Source organism: Chelon labrosus, assembly GCF_963514085.1.
Source record: "Chelon labrosus genome assembly, chromosome: 2".
NCBI lineage: Eukaryota > Metazoa > Chordata > Actinopteri > Mugiliformes > Mugilidae > Chelon > Chelon labrosus.
Genome location: NC_140338.1, coordinates 23,241,578 through 23,257,644, shown reverse-complemented (window position 1 = coordinate 23,257,644; position 16,067 = coordinate 23,241,578). Strand labels below are relative to the sequence as shown.

The 16,067-nt window shown below is 41.1% G+C and overlaps 1 protein-coding gene across 1 annotated transcript; it reads right to left on the bottom strand.

Moving 5' to 3' along the window:
• Positions 1-1,050: 1,050 nt before the first annotated feature.
• LOC311496927 (high affinity choline transporter 1-like) lies at positions 1,051-14,857 on the bottom strand. Its single transcript, XM_084556966.1, has 8 exons — positions 14,141-14,857; positions 13,873-13,986; positions 12,912-13,067; positions 8,857-9,005; positions 7,493-7,636; positions 7,094-7,247; positions 6,722-6,939; positions 1,051-5,141 (listed from the first exon to the last, which is right to left on the bottom strand). Exons 1-8 carry the CDS (start codon positions 14,322-14,324, stop codon positions 4,599-4,601), a joined length of 1,662 nt encoding a protein of 553 aa, XP_084413092.1. The 5' UTR covers positions 14,325-14,857; the 3' UTR covers positions 1,051-4,598.
• Between the last annotated feature and the right edge of the window lie 1,210 nt (positions 14,858-16,067).

Below are 16,067 nucleotides of genomic sequence, written 5' to 3'. Positions count from 1 at the left end.
CTGTGTCTGTCCTTGTTTTGCCATGGCTTACGAGCCAGGTCATGACAAAGGGCAAAATTGAGAGTACCCACTTCTCCAGGGACCACTACACCACTGGTCTAGACGTCACAAACTGGTCCTTGTCAGAGTCGCTCAAATTCATCCACTTGTCCATCTTTCCTGCTTCTAACATCAACTTTGAGGACAAAATATTTACTTGCTTTCTAATATATCCCACCCACATGTGCCATGATAACCAGATGATCAGTTATTGACTACACCGGTCTGTGTCATAAATGGTGGTTGTAAAATTATATACAGTACCAGTCAAAAGTTTGGGCCTTAAGCATTGCATGGTAAAGGGGACTACTGTGAAGAATTTAAAATATAAAACATACTTGGGTTTATTTAACAGTTTTCAGTTTACTACATAATTCCATGTGTATCCATTTATAGTGTTGATGTCTTCAGTATTAATCTAGTATGTAGAAAATGATAAAAATAAACCACTGGATGCTGTTAAAATGGATTGAATGAAACACATTAAGTGTTTCTGTTATTAAGCCTAACCCACTGACTACAATGGGGTTGTCAAAATAATAGAAACAATAATAATACATTTTAATAATAATACATTTTATTTAAAAGCACTTTTCAAGATACTCAAAGACACTTTACATAAAAAGGACATCAAATTAGCAAAACAATGTGAAATATAACATCAAAAACACAATAAACTGAGCTAAACATTAAAAGCAATTTTAAAAAGGTGTGTTTTTGTCAGAGATTTGAAGGTAGGAAGGTCGGTACAGTCGCGGATGTGTTTGGGGAGAGAGTTCCAGAGGGAGGGGGCAGCTGCAGAGAAGGCTCTGTCGCCCCAGGTTCGATGCTTGGTCTTGAGTGGTGGAGTAAGGAGGTTTGCGTCACATGAACGGAGGCTGCGGGATGGATTGTGGCGATGGAGCAGGTCAGTGAGATAGGAAGGGGCCTGGTTATGGAGGGCTTTGTGTGTGAGGAGGAGGATTTTGAACTGAATACGCTGTGGAACTGTGGAACAATAGTCCTACAAAGCACAGCTTCCAAGATGAAAACAGTTAAATCAACAGCTCTCGCTATTGAACTAATGCTGAATACTTGAACCATCATGGAGACAAGATTTAGTGCAGGACTGTTACATCAGAATTCATTCATTTTCACTAGTGTACCTAATGAACTGGCAAGAGAGTCTATACATCCGTCCAAATGTACAATTTCCTTGACTTAGCAGAGAAAAAGCTGCTCTGTTGGCTTATATTCTGTCTTACTCACCAGCAAGGAAACAAAAAAAATGGTGATGATTTTTAAACACACGTTTGACTTGTGTGTTGATAGTGTTTTATTGCCTTCAGTTTTTACTGCCTGTCCTGCCACTGATCAGTAAATTTGTCTAAGTATTTGTTCGTTCACTGCAAGGACTCAGACAGAAAATTTAGTTTGAGACTTTATTCTGACAGAACACCACCCCATGGGGATTTACATTCATTGATTACAAAGTATGACCTTGCCAAGTGGCAAGAAAGAACGGCCTTCACAAAGGTTCAAACAACGCAGGTAATGAAAATAAACATGCATAATAGTATAAAACCAAATAATATATATTAAGAGAAAACATACCAGATCTCCTAATATTAGAACTGTCCAGTACACATACATGGCGTTTAACATACATACGCTGCATTGTTCAGGCCGTCCTATACACTGTGGACGGACGGCTTTGTTGCCTTTAGGGCCAGATGTGTTCTTGTTGGCGTGTACGGTCACTTGAATTTTCTCCGTATGAGCAGCGGCTTGAAGTGAAACTATGTTTTATATTTATGTTCTGCAAAACCCAAGGAAAATTTTACTTTTTAAAAAAGTCACCAAGCAAACCTTGTGCTCAATGCACAGCAAACACCTTTGATTAAAAATAAAAAAAAGAAGAGAGGAATACAAATCAGGATTAGACTTTACAGTACAAGATTATAATACAGGTAGAAACCACCATCACACATATAAAATGATGCATGCGTTGTGTCTTGCATGCGTCCTGTTTTGAGACATATCTCGTGGACATTTACACAGTAGACTTTGGAAGGAAGTCAGAATCAAAGTTTAAAGTTTCTATTCTTTGTACTAAGAACCAACAATACCACTCCATGAGGTATGTGAACAGTGATTAGATCGTACGTACATTTTACGATGTCCAGCAAAACGCCGCCACCTGCGGAGTGAAACCAGTTTCCAGTGACAGATCTTAAAAGCAACAATATGGTATAGATTTTTTGACTGCCACGCATGAGCAGGATTTTCTTTGCACGACCTACTTCTGTGTAGGGTCAGTACAACCAAACATACATTAAAAAATACAAATGTTTTAACAACCTGTTGCTTATTAAAAAGGGGTCAGAATTTGTACTGATGTCAAGCTAAATTCTCAGTCTTAGCTGCAAATATTTTCAACACCCCAGAGGAAAAATAAAATAATGATCCCACTGTAAACTATAGCTTTGCATAACAAAACATTACAGTAAAAATATAAGAGACAGACTGAAAGGCACCTCTCCCACGCTGAAGGAGGGAGGGGAAAAAACGAGGAGGAATGGGTGAGGAGGAGGATGTTGATCTCTTGGCGCAGAAAACTGCTACATTCAGTTTTATTTATCATGTGGGCGAAAGGCGGCCGAGGGGCTTACAGTCTGTCCACGCTGCCGTTCACAACAAATCCGAGTGTGAGCTTTGCTTTTGCTTACGCAACAAAGCCACCAGCATTGCTCTGCAACCGAGCTCAGAGCAGAAAGGATTGGGACACTTGAGTCATCTGTGCGTGCTGGACTCAAAGTTCATCAACGTGTGGTTTGACAAAAAAAAAAAAAAAGCCCTGTCTGGCTTCAACTCGTTCACAGTGAGAAGGAAACCAGGTGACGAGAGAGTGCGGTGATGTGTTTCCTGCAGGTTTATGATTATTATACAGTAAATGACGATGCAGATGGCATGTTGCATGTGTAACCTTGTATGTTTAACGGAGACATGGCTTAAAGACCACCATGAAACTCCAAGCCTGGTGGGGTACACCACTATAAGAGCTGACAGGAACAAGTGTATGTAAATCCATCGTAAGGGGGCTGTGTTTGTTCGTGGATAACAGCTGGGCTACACAATACCGCATATGTGAGCAAGTGTGTACTCCGGACTATGAAATATTAACTGTATCTTTGAGACCATTTTAACTCCCGCGGGAGTACGGTCAGATTACGGTTATTCTTGCAATCTGTCTGACCACTTGCCTACGCTTCAGCAATATGTTGATTGTGCCACACGCTTACAACGGACGCTTGATTGTTGCTGTGGCAACATCCCGAGGCGCATTAAAGCGGTATGCAAACCGCCTCTTGGAAAATCTGACCACAGTGTAGTCCACCTTTTGCCTAAATATAAGACCATGGTCAAAAGAGTGAAACCAGTTACTAAGCAGATACAGTTGTGGTCCAACAATAGTAAAGAACAACTGAGAGACTGTTTTGATGAAACAAACTGGGACATCATCTTTGAGTCCTGTCAGGATGGGGACGAACTCACAGACGCTATCACATCATATATTAAGTTATGTGAGGACCATGTGTCTGAAACAAAGGCTGTATAGGTATTCCCAAATAATAATTAAATCTTTTGTAGATTCAATACTGAGGATGACACGCCTGAATGTGACAGGATCTGTAAAAATCTTCCCTCAGGATCAGGTGCATATCCTTCTGAAAAGGCTGGTCGATCTAAATGTTGACAAGGGCCTGATTCTTTGGACCACAGACTTTCTCTCCTGCCGCCCTCAAAGGGTGTGTTTTGTTAAGGGTACTCTTTCAGGAGAGGCTGTCATAAGCACAGGCTGCCCACAAGGTAGCGTTCTTTCAGCTTTGCCTTTTTCCTTATATACAAATGAATTCGCACTTAATGATTATAACTCCAAGCTGATTAAATATGCAGATGACATGGCCTTAGTTGGTTTGTTAGCGAGGATGGACTCTTCTGGCGAGAGCTCCTATCTTGCTCACATTAAAGCTTTTGAAGCATGGTGCTTAGATAGCAAGCTGGAAATCAATGCTTCAAAAACAAAGTTGGTTATCTGCACAAAACGAGATCTGACAGTAGTGTCGGTTTCACTTGATGGTCAACTTGTTGAAACTGTGGAAACTTTTGAACTGGACTGCCAACTGGACTGCAATGGCAAGCAAAACTGTGGGAAAACCTCCAAAGTCTCTGACCCACATTTATACCGAAAGGATGGGGAGGAAAACTAAGCGAATCCTGGCAGACAGCTCCCACCCTCTTTTTAATCAGTTTGAACTTTTGAAGTCTGGGAGACGCTATAGAGTCCCTCTGGCCAAGGTTTTTTTTTAAAAGTCTTTTATCCCTAACTAAGTGACCAATAGGCATATAGTGATTTGAACTGCCATCCACTGCTTTACTGTATTTATTACTATGTCAATGCAATGCTGTGTGCCTGTATTTATGTTAACTTTTGTATTTTAGTACTGCCTGTCTTCTGTGTTGGTGAGCTGAAGACAAATTTCCACCCAGGTGGACAATGAAGTCCTCTCCGAGCCTCCTCAACAGCTGGTGGTATCCAGGAGCTGCTTGTCCACAGAGGCGTCTTCATTTTCAGTGCTGGTCCTCTTGACATCCTTGACGTTGGCTGTCACTTGCTGCTTGCGTTTTATCTTAAAGACATCCCACTTCTCAGACAGCAGATCTTTGTTGAATATTAAAGAGGCTAGCCATGAAAAAAGCAGAATGGACACAAGCGAGATGACCATGATGGCAGTGCGGAAGGGAAAGTACTGGGTTAGCTTTCCCTCCGAGTCCAGCCGGCAGCCAGGGAACTGGATGGCAGGTGGGAGGCCGATGAGGGGCTCACCACTCAGGACCCTCATGATGATTCCCATCAGGTAGCCCACAGAGGCTCCGTAGCCGTTAGACACACTGAAGAACAGGATGCAGACCAGCTGAGGAAACATGATAGTGTAGGACATGTCTACACCCACAAGCCAGAAGACCAGGACACTGCTGTCCAGGAAGGTGAGGCCAGTCCCTGCCAAACCTACCACCACCACAGATATCCGGATCACCCACTGCATCTCACGGTCTGAGGCCTGAAGTGGCAGAGGGAAGAACAGGAAAGACGAGAGGTTTTACATTACACCATGCAGCACTGTTAGAGACCATTGTTTGGGACATTCCTTAGTGGTTGAAATAATGAAATAGGTCATTGTTTTTAGAGATCAAACATAACAAACAAGACTCAGTCTGACACTGTGGGCTTTCTTTACAATATGTGAAGCATGCTACTTTGTTACTGCCTCCAGCTTTTGTTGTGAGAGTACAGTATAGCTTCCTGACACGATCCCAAATACCATATGCACTGCCATGTTTACTATGTTCTGCATCTTAGCTTGGCATGCTAGCTTTGCTTAAAAATGTAATTGTTCAGGATGAAAAGTTACAGAATCAGCAAAGCCTGCTGCCTTAAGGTCTGCACATAGTTTTGTGCCAGTTTCTGTGATAGATGTGAAGATATATCACTGAAAAGTCAGACGGTCACTACAGCCGTAGGGTAGATAATGAATGGGTTTAAAAATCAGCTTTGCGAGCCGACTGAGAGCGAACAGTCAATTTTAATCAAGAAAGCCTGAAAATGAAATGATAGCACACGTACTTTTTTCTATACAGTGCAACATAATAGAACTTGAATGGTGTGGTCATCTAGAAATATTAAGAGGCTGAGAATACAAAGACACAAATATCCTACATGTCTTACTTTCCTGTGGACATGACTTCAGCCATTTGGTTGAATAACTTTAAAGAGTAGTTTTTCTTTGGGGTGGGCAAAAACTTTTCTGCTACAATAGCTAAAAAATGTTTTGGTGAAAGACGTTTTGTCCTGCCAAGCCTACTTCTCTGATGTTTTTCGTCCGACTTAAGCCAGATTTATGGTCATGTGTCACACCTTTGATGTAGGTATTGTGTAGCTCCATACCTTACACAGTAGCCTGACTTGCATCTCCCTAGAAATATCATCAGACAAACACAGAAAGTTGTCTCTCCTACACACCATCTCTTTCTATGACCGAGCTTTAATCTCAATTCAGGACTCCTATCTGATAAAACTGAATGGCTTCATGAACATATCAAAGAACTTGTTAGTATCACAGCCATTTTGAACACAGATTGAAACACATGTCAAATAAAGGTACTGATAATATTTTAGAATGTAATATTACAAGCTATATATAATGTGAATATAGAACTTTGAGCTAAAAATGTCACTCTTTACACCCTTCTCACTGACAAAATTGAACCATAGATCAGGGAATGTCTTTATGTTTCTTTCTCATTACTGGGTTGTTTTGGGAGCAAGAAGAAAGTGTCACTTGCAAGTCTTGACATTATAGAGAAAGCTCAACAACCTTTTTCCCTGTTGTATTTCTGATTACAGTTAAACTGATCTTTCAGTAAGTTGGCCCGTTAAAGTTATGTTTATCTCTTTGGGACTTGAGACTGTAGTGGTTCAAATTCCCACTACATCCCTGGATGAAGGGCCCTTGAGCTTGCGTGGCTACTTGCTGCAAAGCCATGCAGCAAGTAGTGCATGTGCGAGTGAGAACCAATCCTTTGTGTGTATGTACATTTGGCCAAAATAAAATTGGTTGACATCTTGTTAAACAATTCTCACCTGCTTCCTGATGATGTTCTTGTAGATGTTAGAAGAGAATAATGAGGCAGAGGACAGCAGGGCTGAGTCCATGGACGACATGACAGCAGCAGCTACTGCTCCAATGCCAAAGATGGAGATGTAGGGGGGTGTGAGGTACTGCAGAGCAATTGGGAGGATGGATCCCGCCTGGTCACGCTCATATGGGGTGGGTAGTCCATAACTGGTAGAGTTCCAGTCTGAGAGTAAGGAGAGTAGTGCAGAGCAGTGAAAATAGGAGAAAGATTAGTAACTTATTTTTGTTTCAAATGAAAAAATATAAGACAGCATAGACACTAAGCTGAGGCAAGCAAACATAAGAATTTTCCAGAGGTGTAAGTTAAATGGAATCACCTGTAGACGCAGCCACAGCCCCGACCAGGATAGAGGGGATACCCAGAACCAGGCAGAAGGCTGAAGAGGCGAAACACGTCACTTGAGCTTGAGTGTATGACGAGGCCGACAGGATTCTTTGATAGAATGCCTGGTACGCTAAGCCGCCCAGAGCCTGTTCCAGGGTTCAGACATGATGACAGGAATCAGTTTGTACAGCAATATAGGACAAGACCAACAGTCCTATCATGACTCTGCTGCTGTTATGCCGTTTGCACATCTAATGAAATAAGCCCATTCAGTTTAACAGCTGGGCTAAATTTAAATGCAGCAACTGCAGGAGTGCGGTGTATCCGACAACATTTAGTGCTCTGTCTGTATGCACTGTGAGTGTATAATAACCTCTCCCGCTCCACTCACCAGCAGCATGAAATCATCAAACCACTTGCCGGCCTCGTCAAGCTCCACCGTGCCAACCCAGGGAGCCTGGAAGGTCTGGTTGTACGCCGTCAGTGAGATGTCCACAGAGTGAGGATTGGTCATCAGGAATGGTACACACAACCACTGTATACAAAAAACACAAGGACACAGCTAATCTGATTATGGGTCCAGTAAGGCAAGTTTTCAATCAACACTGGGAATCAGAAATCTAAAAGAGTTACAATTAAAACTCCTTTTTCAGCATGTTGTACAAAACCCATAATGGCATATTATGGTTCAGCTTACATCGTTCTCATTATTCCAGATATTAGTATTGACAAAAATTTCTCCACAAGATCCTTTTACTGTTCTGGAGATTTTAATTGTATCAAGTTTTCTTCATTTATTGTCTTCATAAAATTGAAAGGGTTTGATGTTAGGGCTCATCTGCTGATGAAGATCATGTGAAATTATTGAAAGCTCAAACACAGCTTTTAAATGGATCTTGTGGGGACATTGTTTTGTGAATAGTTTATAAGGCTAAGAATGATTTTTTAAGTTATCAACGTGGTTATCATGTGGTGATGAGGCTATTGATTTGGTTGCAGATCTTCTTAGAAAGTCATTTTCACGGCAGACTTTGAAGGACAAGCTGGATATTGTGAGGAAAAGCCACCCAACCCTGGAGCTACCTATCCAGACCCAGCCGGGAAAACTTTCAGAACAGCGACCATGAGCGCTACTCTTGGTTGACAGGCTCTGAGGAGAAGTCTAAATTGTTTCTTAAGTTCTGGTGAGTAAAATTGATTTTACTTACATCCTTTATGTATATTTTTGCCATTTCATTGTGTCGACACTGATGTTTCTGCTGGATTTGACGTATGTGGTGTTGGTGTGCAGCTGTACTGCAGCGGAGACTTTTTGAATTGTTGAACAGCATCAGACAAAAAGAGACTCAACAGACTGGCTGGCTTTGTTATGGAACATATGGAGGTGGTGGGTGAACAGAGGATCAATGCAAAAACCCCTTCAGCAGCCGACTACTTTACCCGTGCTGTGTGAAGGAGTGTTACCGGAGGTCCTTCCTTCCTGCTGCTGTAAGGCTGTACAACAAAGCCTGCTCCCAGGGATGTATAACTACTTTTGTAATTAATTTTTGTTTCTATTTAATTTTCACTTTTTCACTCTTGTGTGCACTGTGCTGCTGCAACGCACAAATAAAGGATTATCTCATCTTACTGAAATTGGATTTCCCTAAATTCTTTCATACGCTTTTTTCTTCGATGTATTTGAGAGTGTAACGTGATGGGATACATGCTTGAATGATGTCCATCACTCAACAGAAGCTGTAGATGGTTACGCACCAGGCTGACAAAGATGAGAATCAGCTGGATGACATCTGTGTAGGCCACTGAGTAGAGTCCCCCCAGCAGTGTGTAGATTATGGCCACCACTGAAGATATGATGATGGAGTAGACGTAGGGCAGGTCCAAGATCACACTCATCGTTCCCCCTGAAACAACATGACAGAGCAATGAGCGTTGAAGGACTGACAGCAACACCACTAATGTACAAATGTCTGTTGCTATGGATACATGCAAATGCTTACTCTCACCATCTAAATAAATGTCTTTATTAGGTTCTCAGTCTCTCACTTGCTTTGACATATTTCTCCTCTCACACAGACACACATATACATGCAACAACTCTTTAAGGTTTAATAAAAATGTAGACCACAGCACTGTCTTGTTAAACTGTACCGAAATGCAGTATTAACACTCAGATTACTTTTAACAAAACATGAGCAACACATCTGTGGTCATTTGAGTCAAAAATGAAACCTAAGAATGGGTGGTTTAAACCTTTAAAAAGCTCCCAAAAGCTGACATTAAGCAACCAGCCAACATAAAAGTGATGATGATAAAATTATTACCACAGAGAAACACATAACAGAAGCAGCCTATTGATTGTGACTCCAAATCATTCCTTTTTCACCCTCTTTTATAAATGGTAATTCTAATATAAAAAAAAAGAAGAAAGTAAAGAGATGTGTCTTCAAGTAGTGAAACAAGTGTAGAAAATAAAAATGTATATAAGTAAATGTAAACAAGTGAATAAAAAAAAAAGACATCTTGTTACTCAAGCAAGGCAAGCAAAACATCACTACCTTCACCGTCTCTTCTGCCACATTGCCAGGATCCCCCCAGCCGCAGCCTGCAGCCACACCACAACAATGCCCTTAAACAGAGAAGTGTCAGATCGGCACCATCGATCGCCACTCACCACCCTGCTGATCTTGCCCCCACCCCCACCCCCACCAATGCATTGAGACCTGCCCATTTCAGTTTTACCGTACCACCCTTGGATGCCTGGGATGCATTTTTTAAGTGTGATCTTGGAAACTCTTTTTCGTGATACTTCTTTTTTCCTGCTGTTTCAAATGATATGATCTAAATCAGACTAAAAACATTTGAATCAAGTATTTAATTTGACTTAAAATTAAGACAGACATTTTCTATTTTGTGTACCTTTATTGTTGGTGGTATCTCTGCCTAGGCACTAGAATTGCTAGAATTATTCACACGGGTCAGTAAAATGCATCATGTCCTCACTGAGCTTTAGCGTCATATAACAAATTACCTGCATTTAAATGTCATCAGTGACACAAATGTTATGAGACAACGGTGAAAATTAACTCTGCATAACAAACCTCAGAAACCCATCACAGGAAAAAATCATTTTTTTTTGTATTAAAGGGTTTTTTAACACATTGGTTTTGATGCTTTTGTTCTATTTTCTGTGTAGCATTGGTGCACTTTGTATAATCTGTAATAGATTAAGCAAAATGTGATTACCAGATGTCAACTAATGCCATGTGCAAACTGAAATCCATCTCAGCTAAATCTGGAAGGATCTGGATATGTCTGGATGCACATCCAGCACTGGCCCCACTGTTGTTTGACCTGTAATGTCTCTTACACTCAGGGATGATGCTACATACTCACGGTATCGTAAATAATTCCTGGGTGGTGTGTTTTTACAGATATAGCACCAGATCTTTTACGTGTGTGCTGAGCTGTGCTCCACTGGGCTAAATTTAGTAAGAGGAAAGCTGAAATGAACTTGGGACTTAACAGCCAGCACCAGGGATGGACACAGGCAAAGAGCAGGTTTTAGATCCTTGTTCAGTTTACAAACCCTCAGGCATGTTTGTGCATACACACAAACACATCCCTTTCACACACGTTCTATGTCCCTACTGTATTTCCTTTTTGGCAGAAATTTGACTATGACTCTGCGCTACGGATGCTATTCTGCTGCATCACAGTGTATGGGTAAGTGTGTTTTAAAATCTAAATCCCCTCTGGCACTGACTTATCACACACGCATGCACACCCACACCTACACCCACACACTAGCAGATCATAAAGCTCAGCTGATACTACACTTTTGTACACATACAGTCTCCCAGCAACAGCTCCCCTGAGCAACATGCTCTGAGCACTCTCTGGAGTGTCAAGTGTTTCTGTGTGTGTGTATAGGCATGTGATGCCATGTGCAAATCAGTGACGTCTGCATAACTGTCCTAGAAAACAACGACAGAAGGTTTTACTGAGAAGTAAGGGGTCCCCTGATTCTAAATTGGTTTAATAGGTTCGGACAAAACCGTCCCAGGAACATTCCTGCCTCCCTACCAGTCCTTTTGTGGAGCGTCGGCACAGCTTTAAGTGGTCAAACACTGCCAGTGGATTCATTATTTATCTCCAAGTGCTTTTAAACATTTTTGCAACACAGTAGTTAGATTATGAATCAGAATGTGACGATTTCTACGCGTCTGTCAGTCAGCCAGGCCCTTGGCACAAACTAGGAAAAAAATAGTTTCCAGTTACATCAAAACTGGGTGTGAATAAGTGATCACCTCTCACAATCAACAGGCTGCTCGATGTCTAACCCCTTTTTTCAAATAACACTGGAAAAGAAAACAGCATTAAAATACACACACACAGGAAACCATTGTGTACACATATTTTCTCTCTTTCACACACACATGCACACTGTGGCACACGTGCACACACTGTCTAAGCGCACACATAAATAATCACTCACAGAAACAACATTATCAACAGTGGTATCAAATGTAGTAGCTTATATAGAAACAACAGAATCAACATAAGATATGATGATATGACATGGAGCCACTTCAATCTTCAGTAGGTCATCTTCTCACTATGAAATAATGATAATCCTCAGCTGCAGGTGGTTATTTTTAGTGACTGACCTTCATTGTGCTAACATGCTAGGGGCTGACATTAGTTAAAACTAATTCATGGTTTAAACTGTATGAAGTTAACTGACCGTTAGCTAAAATGCACTCCATGTGTAGACTATGTTCAGGATTTATTACCTGAAACTCTCTCAATTTACGAGTTTAAAAGAACTGGTCATTTTTCAAACTATTGTATTATTATTATTGTAGTGTTAGCTGAGTATTTTTAGTCTGAAATCTAAACACAACATAGTCTGCATGACTAATACAGAAGCAGAATGTCCCATACAGAAGACAGAAGACATTACTGTTCACATATTATTAGAACAACTTAGTCACAGTATTATCAGCGTAATGTTATAAAAGAAGGACTTGTTTTTACAAAAAGATGCAAATGTTACTTTGCAGGGGGCTTCCTGAAGAAGCACCAAGGATGAGTGGTGAAATGGCCTCAAGAAAACTCAAATAAGTTCAGTTGCCTTTGTGCAAGATATACCATGAAATTGATGACTGAAAATCTCATCAGAAAAACTTGCACACAATGAGGAAATATGGCAGTGGATCTGCTAGTTTCTAATTTATTTTTAACAGTTAACCTATAATCTCACAAACATAGCTATAAGCCAGAATTCAGAGAAAAACTCAGTTGTTCTACAGTGGCCCCAATTTTCTTCTGTGGTTTTACCCCTGCAGAGTTTTACTTAAAGGCAGTAAAAATAACAGACCCTCTCATGGTATGTAATACACACTCTGTGGAGAAGCCTGGGAAACAAGTTGTGCCCAAGTATGGTCGCTGAGCTAACAATTGCAGTTTAGAAGAGGGGCAACAGTCAGTTGCATATATATACATATATATATATATCACATTTTTACAAATAGATTTTTACAATTCTTGTTATGCATCTGTTATATCTATCTATGTTTATTGTTCAAGATTGTGTTCATCGTTAGTGGTGCAGTTTGAGGAAGTGATGTTATTATGCTCACAGGACTGAGCTGTTTCCATAAAAGTACCAACGCAGTGCCACATGCTAAGCTGTGCCAAGCTGTTTTTCTGCTTTAGTGTTTGCGCACATTATGTACCCCGATTGCACAAGTATGTGCATGTACACATTATATTGCCAGACCCTATTTCAGGGTGAGATAACTTACCCAGGCTGACCAGTGTGCGCGCCACCCACAAGACATCGGCCACCAGAGCAGGAAAGATCAGGGCACTGCTCAGAACATTTCCATACTTCTTTTGGAAAGGGTCCATCATTGTCATGTACTTATTCTCTCTCATAGGCTTAGCAAAGAAAAAGCCACCTGCAGAATGAGGGAAGGCATTAGCACAACATCTTATTCCTTCTCTGGAAATGAGGTAGTCATCAGTTTTATGTATGTCTACAATTTAAAAGCACAGATGGGAATGAAAGGAAGAGGGTTAGCAGGAGATTGAAAGAACAAGTGCGTGTGAACAATGACAAAAACAAGTGTTCCATCCAGCTAACACAATAAATCTGCCCCCTGGACTGGACTCATGGGTCCACTTCACCAACAATGGGCAAGGAAAGTATGGGGAATGTTGTATTTCCTGATCTGAGACTGTAGTTTCCAGTTCCCATTATTCTAGCACCTTGCACGCTATTGTGACAGTACACAAGTCACAATAGCGAGTCCCTATTATTTCACCTGTTGCAAATGTTTACAGATTAACTACTGAGTTTGTCAGTGGAGTGAATTCAGGAGAAGGCAATCTAAGCCTGAGTGAACTCATGTCTGTGCACCTGTTGCCTCGAGTTACAATCCTGAAATGATTTCTCATGGTACTATTTTTAACATGAGCGACACTTTTATTGGGGCAGAGTCGGATGGGGGCTGGGGGTAACAGTGCCCCACTGGTGGTCAACACTTGAGCACAGTGAGGTCTATTTTAATATTATGCTTTCTTAACTATGAGGAGAAACTTTGGGAAGTTAGTTATGCTCTCATGTTGTGATTAAAATGCTAATCCTATTGAGGATTGGGCTTGACGCTGACTTACGACACTGTTGCTAAGCTATAACAGTAATGCTACTCTGCTGACATGCAACTCCTGTCTTAGTGTGTCTTGGTCACTGGCACAACTCACCTAAGAAGAAGGTCAAGACATATGGCACAGGCATGAGTGCCCACACTGCGCCCATTGTTGGATTGTATGTTGCCTCAGCTATACCGAGGATGAAGCCTCCACCAACCCATGTAGCTGTAGAGGAACAAACACACAATAAAGGAGAAACTTCACTAATGTTTTGATGCAGACTAAACCACCACTTTTTCTCTCTTCAAATGCATGTCAGATACATCAGAAATACTCAAAATGATAAGCCACTGTCTCAGATGAATGCCTGTAAGTTTACCTGTAAGAGTGAAGATGCCCACTAGCAAGTTGATGTTTCGTCCAGCGAGCAGTGTTATTTCCATGCCGTCCCCTGAGCATTTTTTCTCCACCTTCCTTGAACGCACTGATGCCCAGATGCCCGTGCCCAAGATCAGTATGTAGAACATCGCCATAACCACCAGACCCATCACATTGAGAGCCATCCTGAACTACTTTTCAGTGCGTTTCCTGTTGAGAGACAGAACAAAGAAACATGAAGATTAGAGTTGCTACCAGCTAGAAAAAGAAATGTGCAGATGCTGTTTGAAATGACAATGTGCAAATTAAAAATATAATAAAAACACAGTAACACACATTCTTTTTTTTCTTTTTTGTTTAAATAAAAGTGTATAGGGCTGCAGGACAAAGGGGGGACAGGGGAGGCAGGTTTGCACAAACTTAAGAGTCATCTAAGAGGATTCTGACAGAAAATAGTGCATTCATAATGTTCAGAAAGCTGTTAAGCGCAAGTAATAAACAATGAATAGAAAAAAGAATGTATTCATATCAATGAAAACAGAAGCAAGATGGAAAAGAAACACTATATGTCCTCTTGAAATAACATGACCTAATAGGCCTCAGTGGAAAAAAAACAAGAAAAAGAGCAGCATCATCTTGGATGACCTGGTTCTGCTTGGCGGTCGGGAGATGAGGCAAGATGCGCGTGGAATAGGAGAAGAAGGGAAGGTGGGGTAGAGAAGGAAAAAAGAGAGGCAAAGGGCATGATGGATGGAGGGTTGAAGAATCAAAGAGACGAAAGGGGTCTCACCATAATACTTGGCAGCACTGACAAAGATGGCGGACAGATGTTGTCCCCCGTCTCCAGTGGTTGGGCGGCCCCAGTTTCGACCACAAACATTGGGAAGTGAACACATCTCATAGCCACATTAGAATGTACATACTGTGTGTATGTGCGTGTGTGCAGTTATTGTAAGGGTGCGTTGGATAGATGGCTTAAGACATAAGAGAAAAGTCTCTGTATCTATAAAAAAAGCGATAATCTATACTGCTTTGCACCCACTCTGCACCCGGACATGGCTAAAGTAGAGTACACTGTGCTGACTAATTGTGGTAAATGCCATTCAGGGAAAGTGAAGAAGTAGGAAATAAGAAAAGTTGTCTCTCTAAAAGATCACAGTAAATCAGTGTCTTAGAAAATGTTTTATTATTGACAGAAACCCTTTTTTTATGGTATAAAGAAAAAGACACAGTTCATTTCAATTGTATTGAAAACCACATCGGTGGGCTCGAATCATAAAATCTGAAGAATGAATGCAAGTGTAACCACTTGGGAGAATGGGGAGAGTGAAAAAAAGGAAATGTTTGTGAAAGGTATGGACTCAAAAACGTGATGAGGAGGCAAATATACAGTGTGTGTGTAAGAGTGTATGTGAAGTAACGGGTGTGGGTCTTGGGGGAGATGGCTTACCGCCAAAGTCAACAAAAGCCTAAAAAGTTCACTCACGTGGCTCAGGTGTTTTTCTCTAAGTTTGTGTTGGGGCCCAGTGTTGCCTCCTGTGCTGTGCTGTGCTGTATGCATCTGATTTAAATGTACAGTTCAAAGGTACAGTACAGCTGAAGCAGTAGAATGTGAGAGGGGTGTGTGTCATACAAGGGAGGCAAAAGCATAACTGGTTTAAAAAAGTAAGAAGAAACTATAGGAGGGACAAACGAGTAAAACCAGTTTTTTTAGCACAGGCCGAAGACCCCCTGGTTCTAATGTTTTTTCAAGTTCAATGCTTTCAACCCTGGTGAGCTGCTCCTATGTGCACAGATATCTGTATTTTTCCATCTCTGCATACATTTGTAGACACTTTTTAAACAGATATTAATGTGTTAAAAGAAATAAAAAATAAAAAGACGCGTCTCGTACATAGTGCAGAAAGCAGAAAAAATGGGATTGTCAG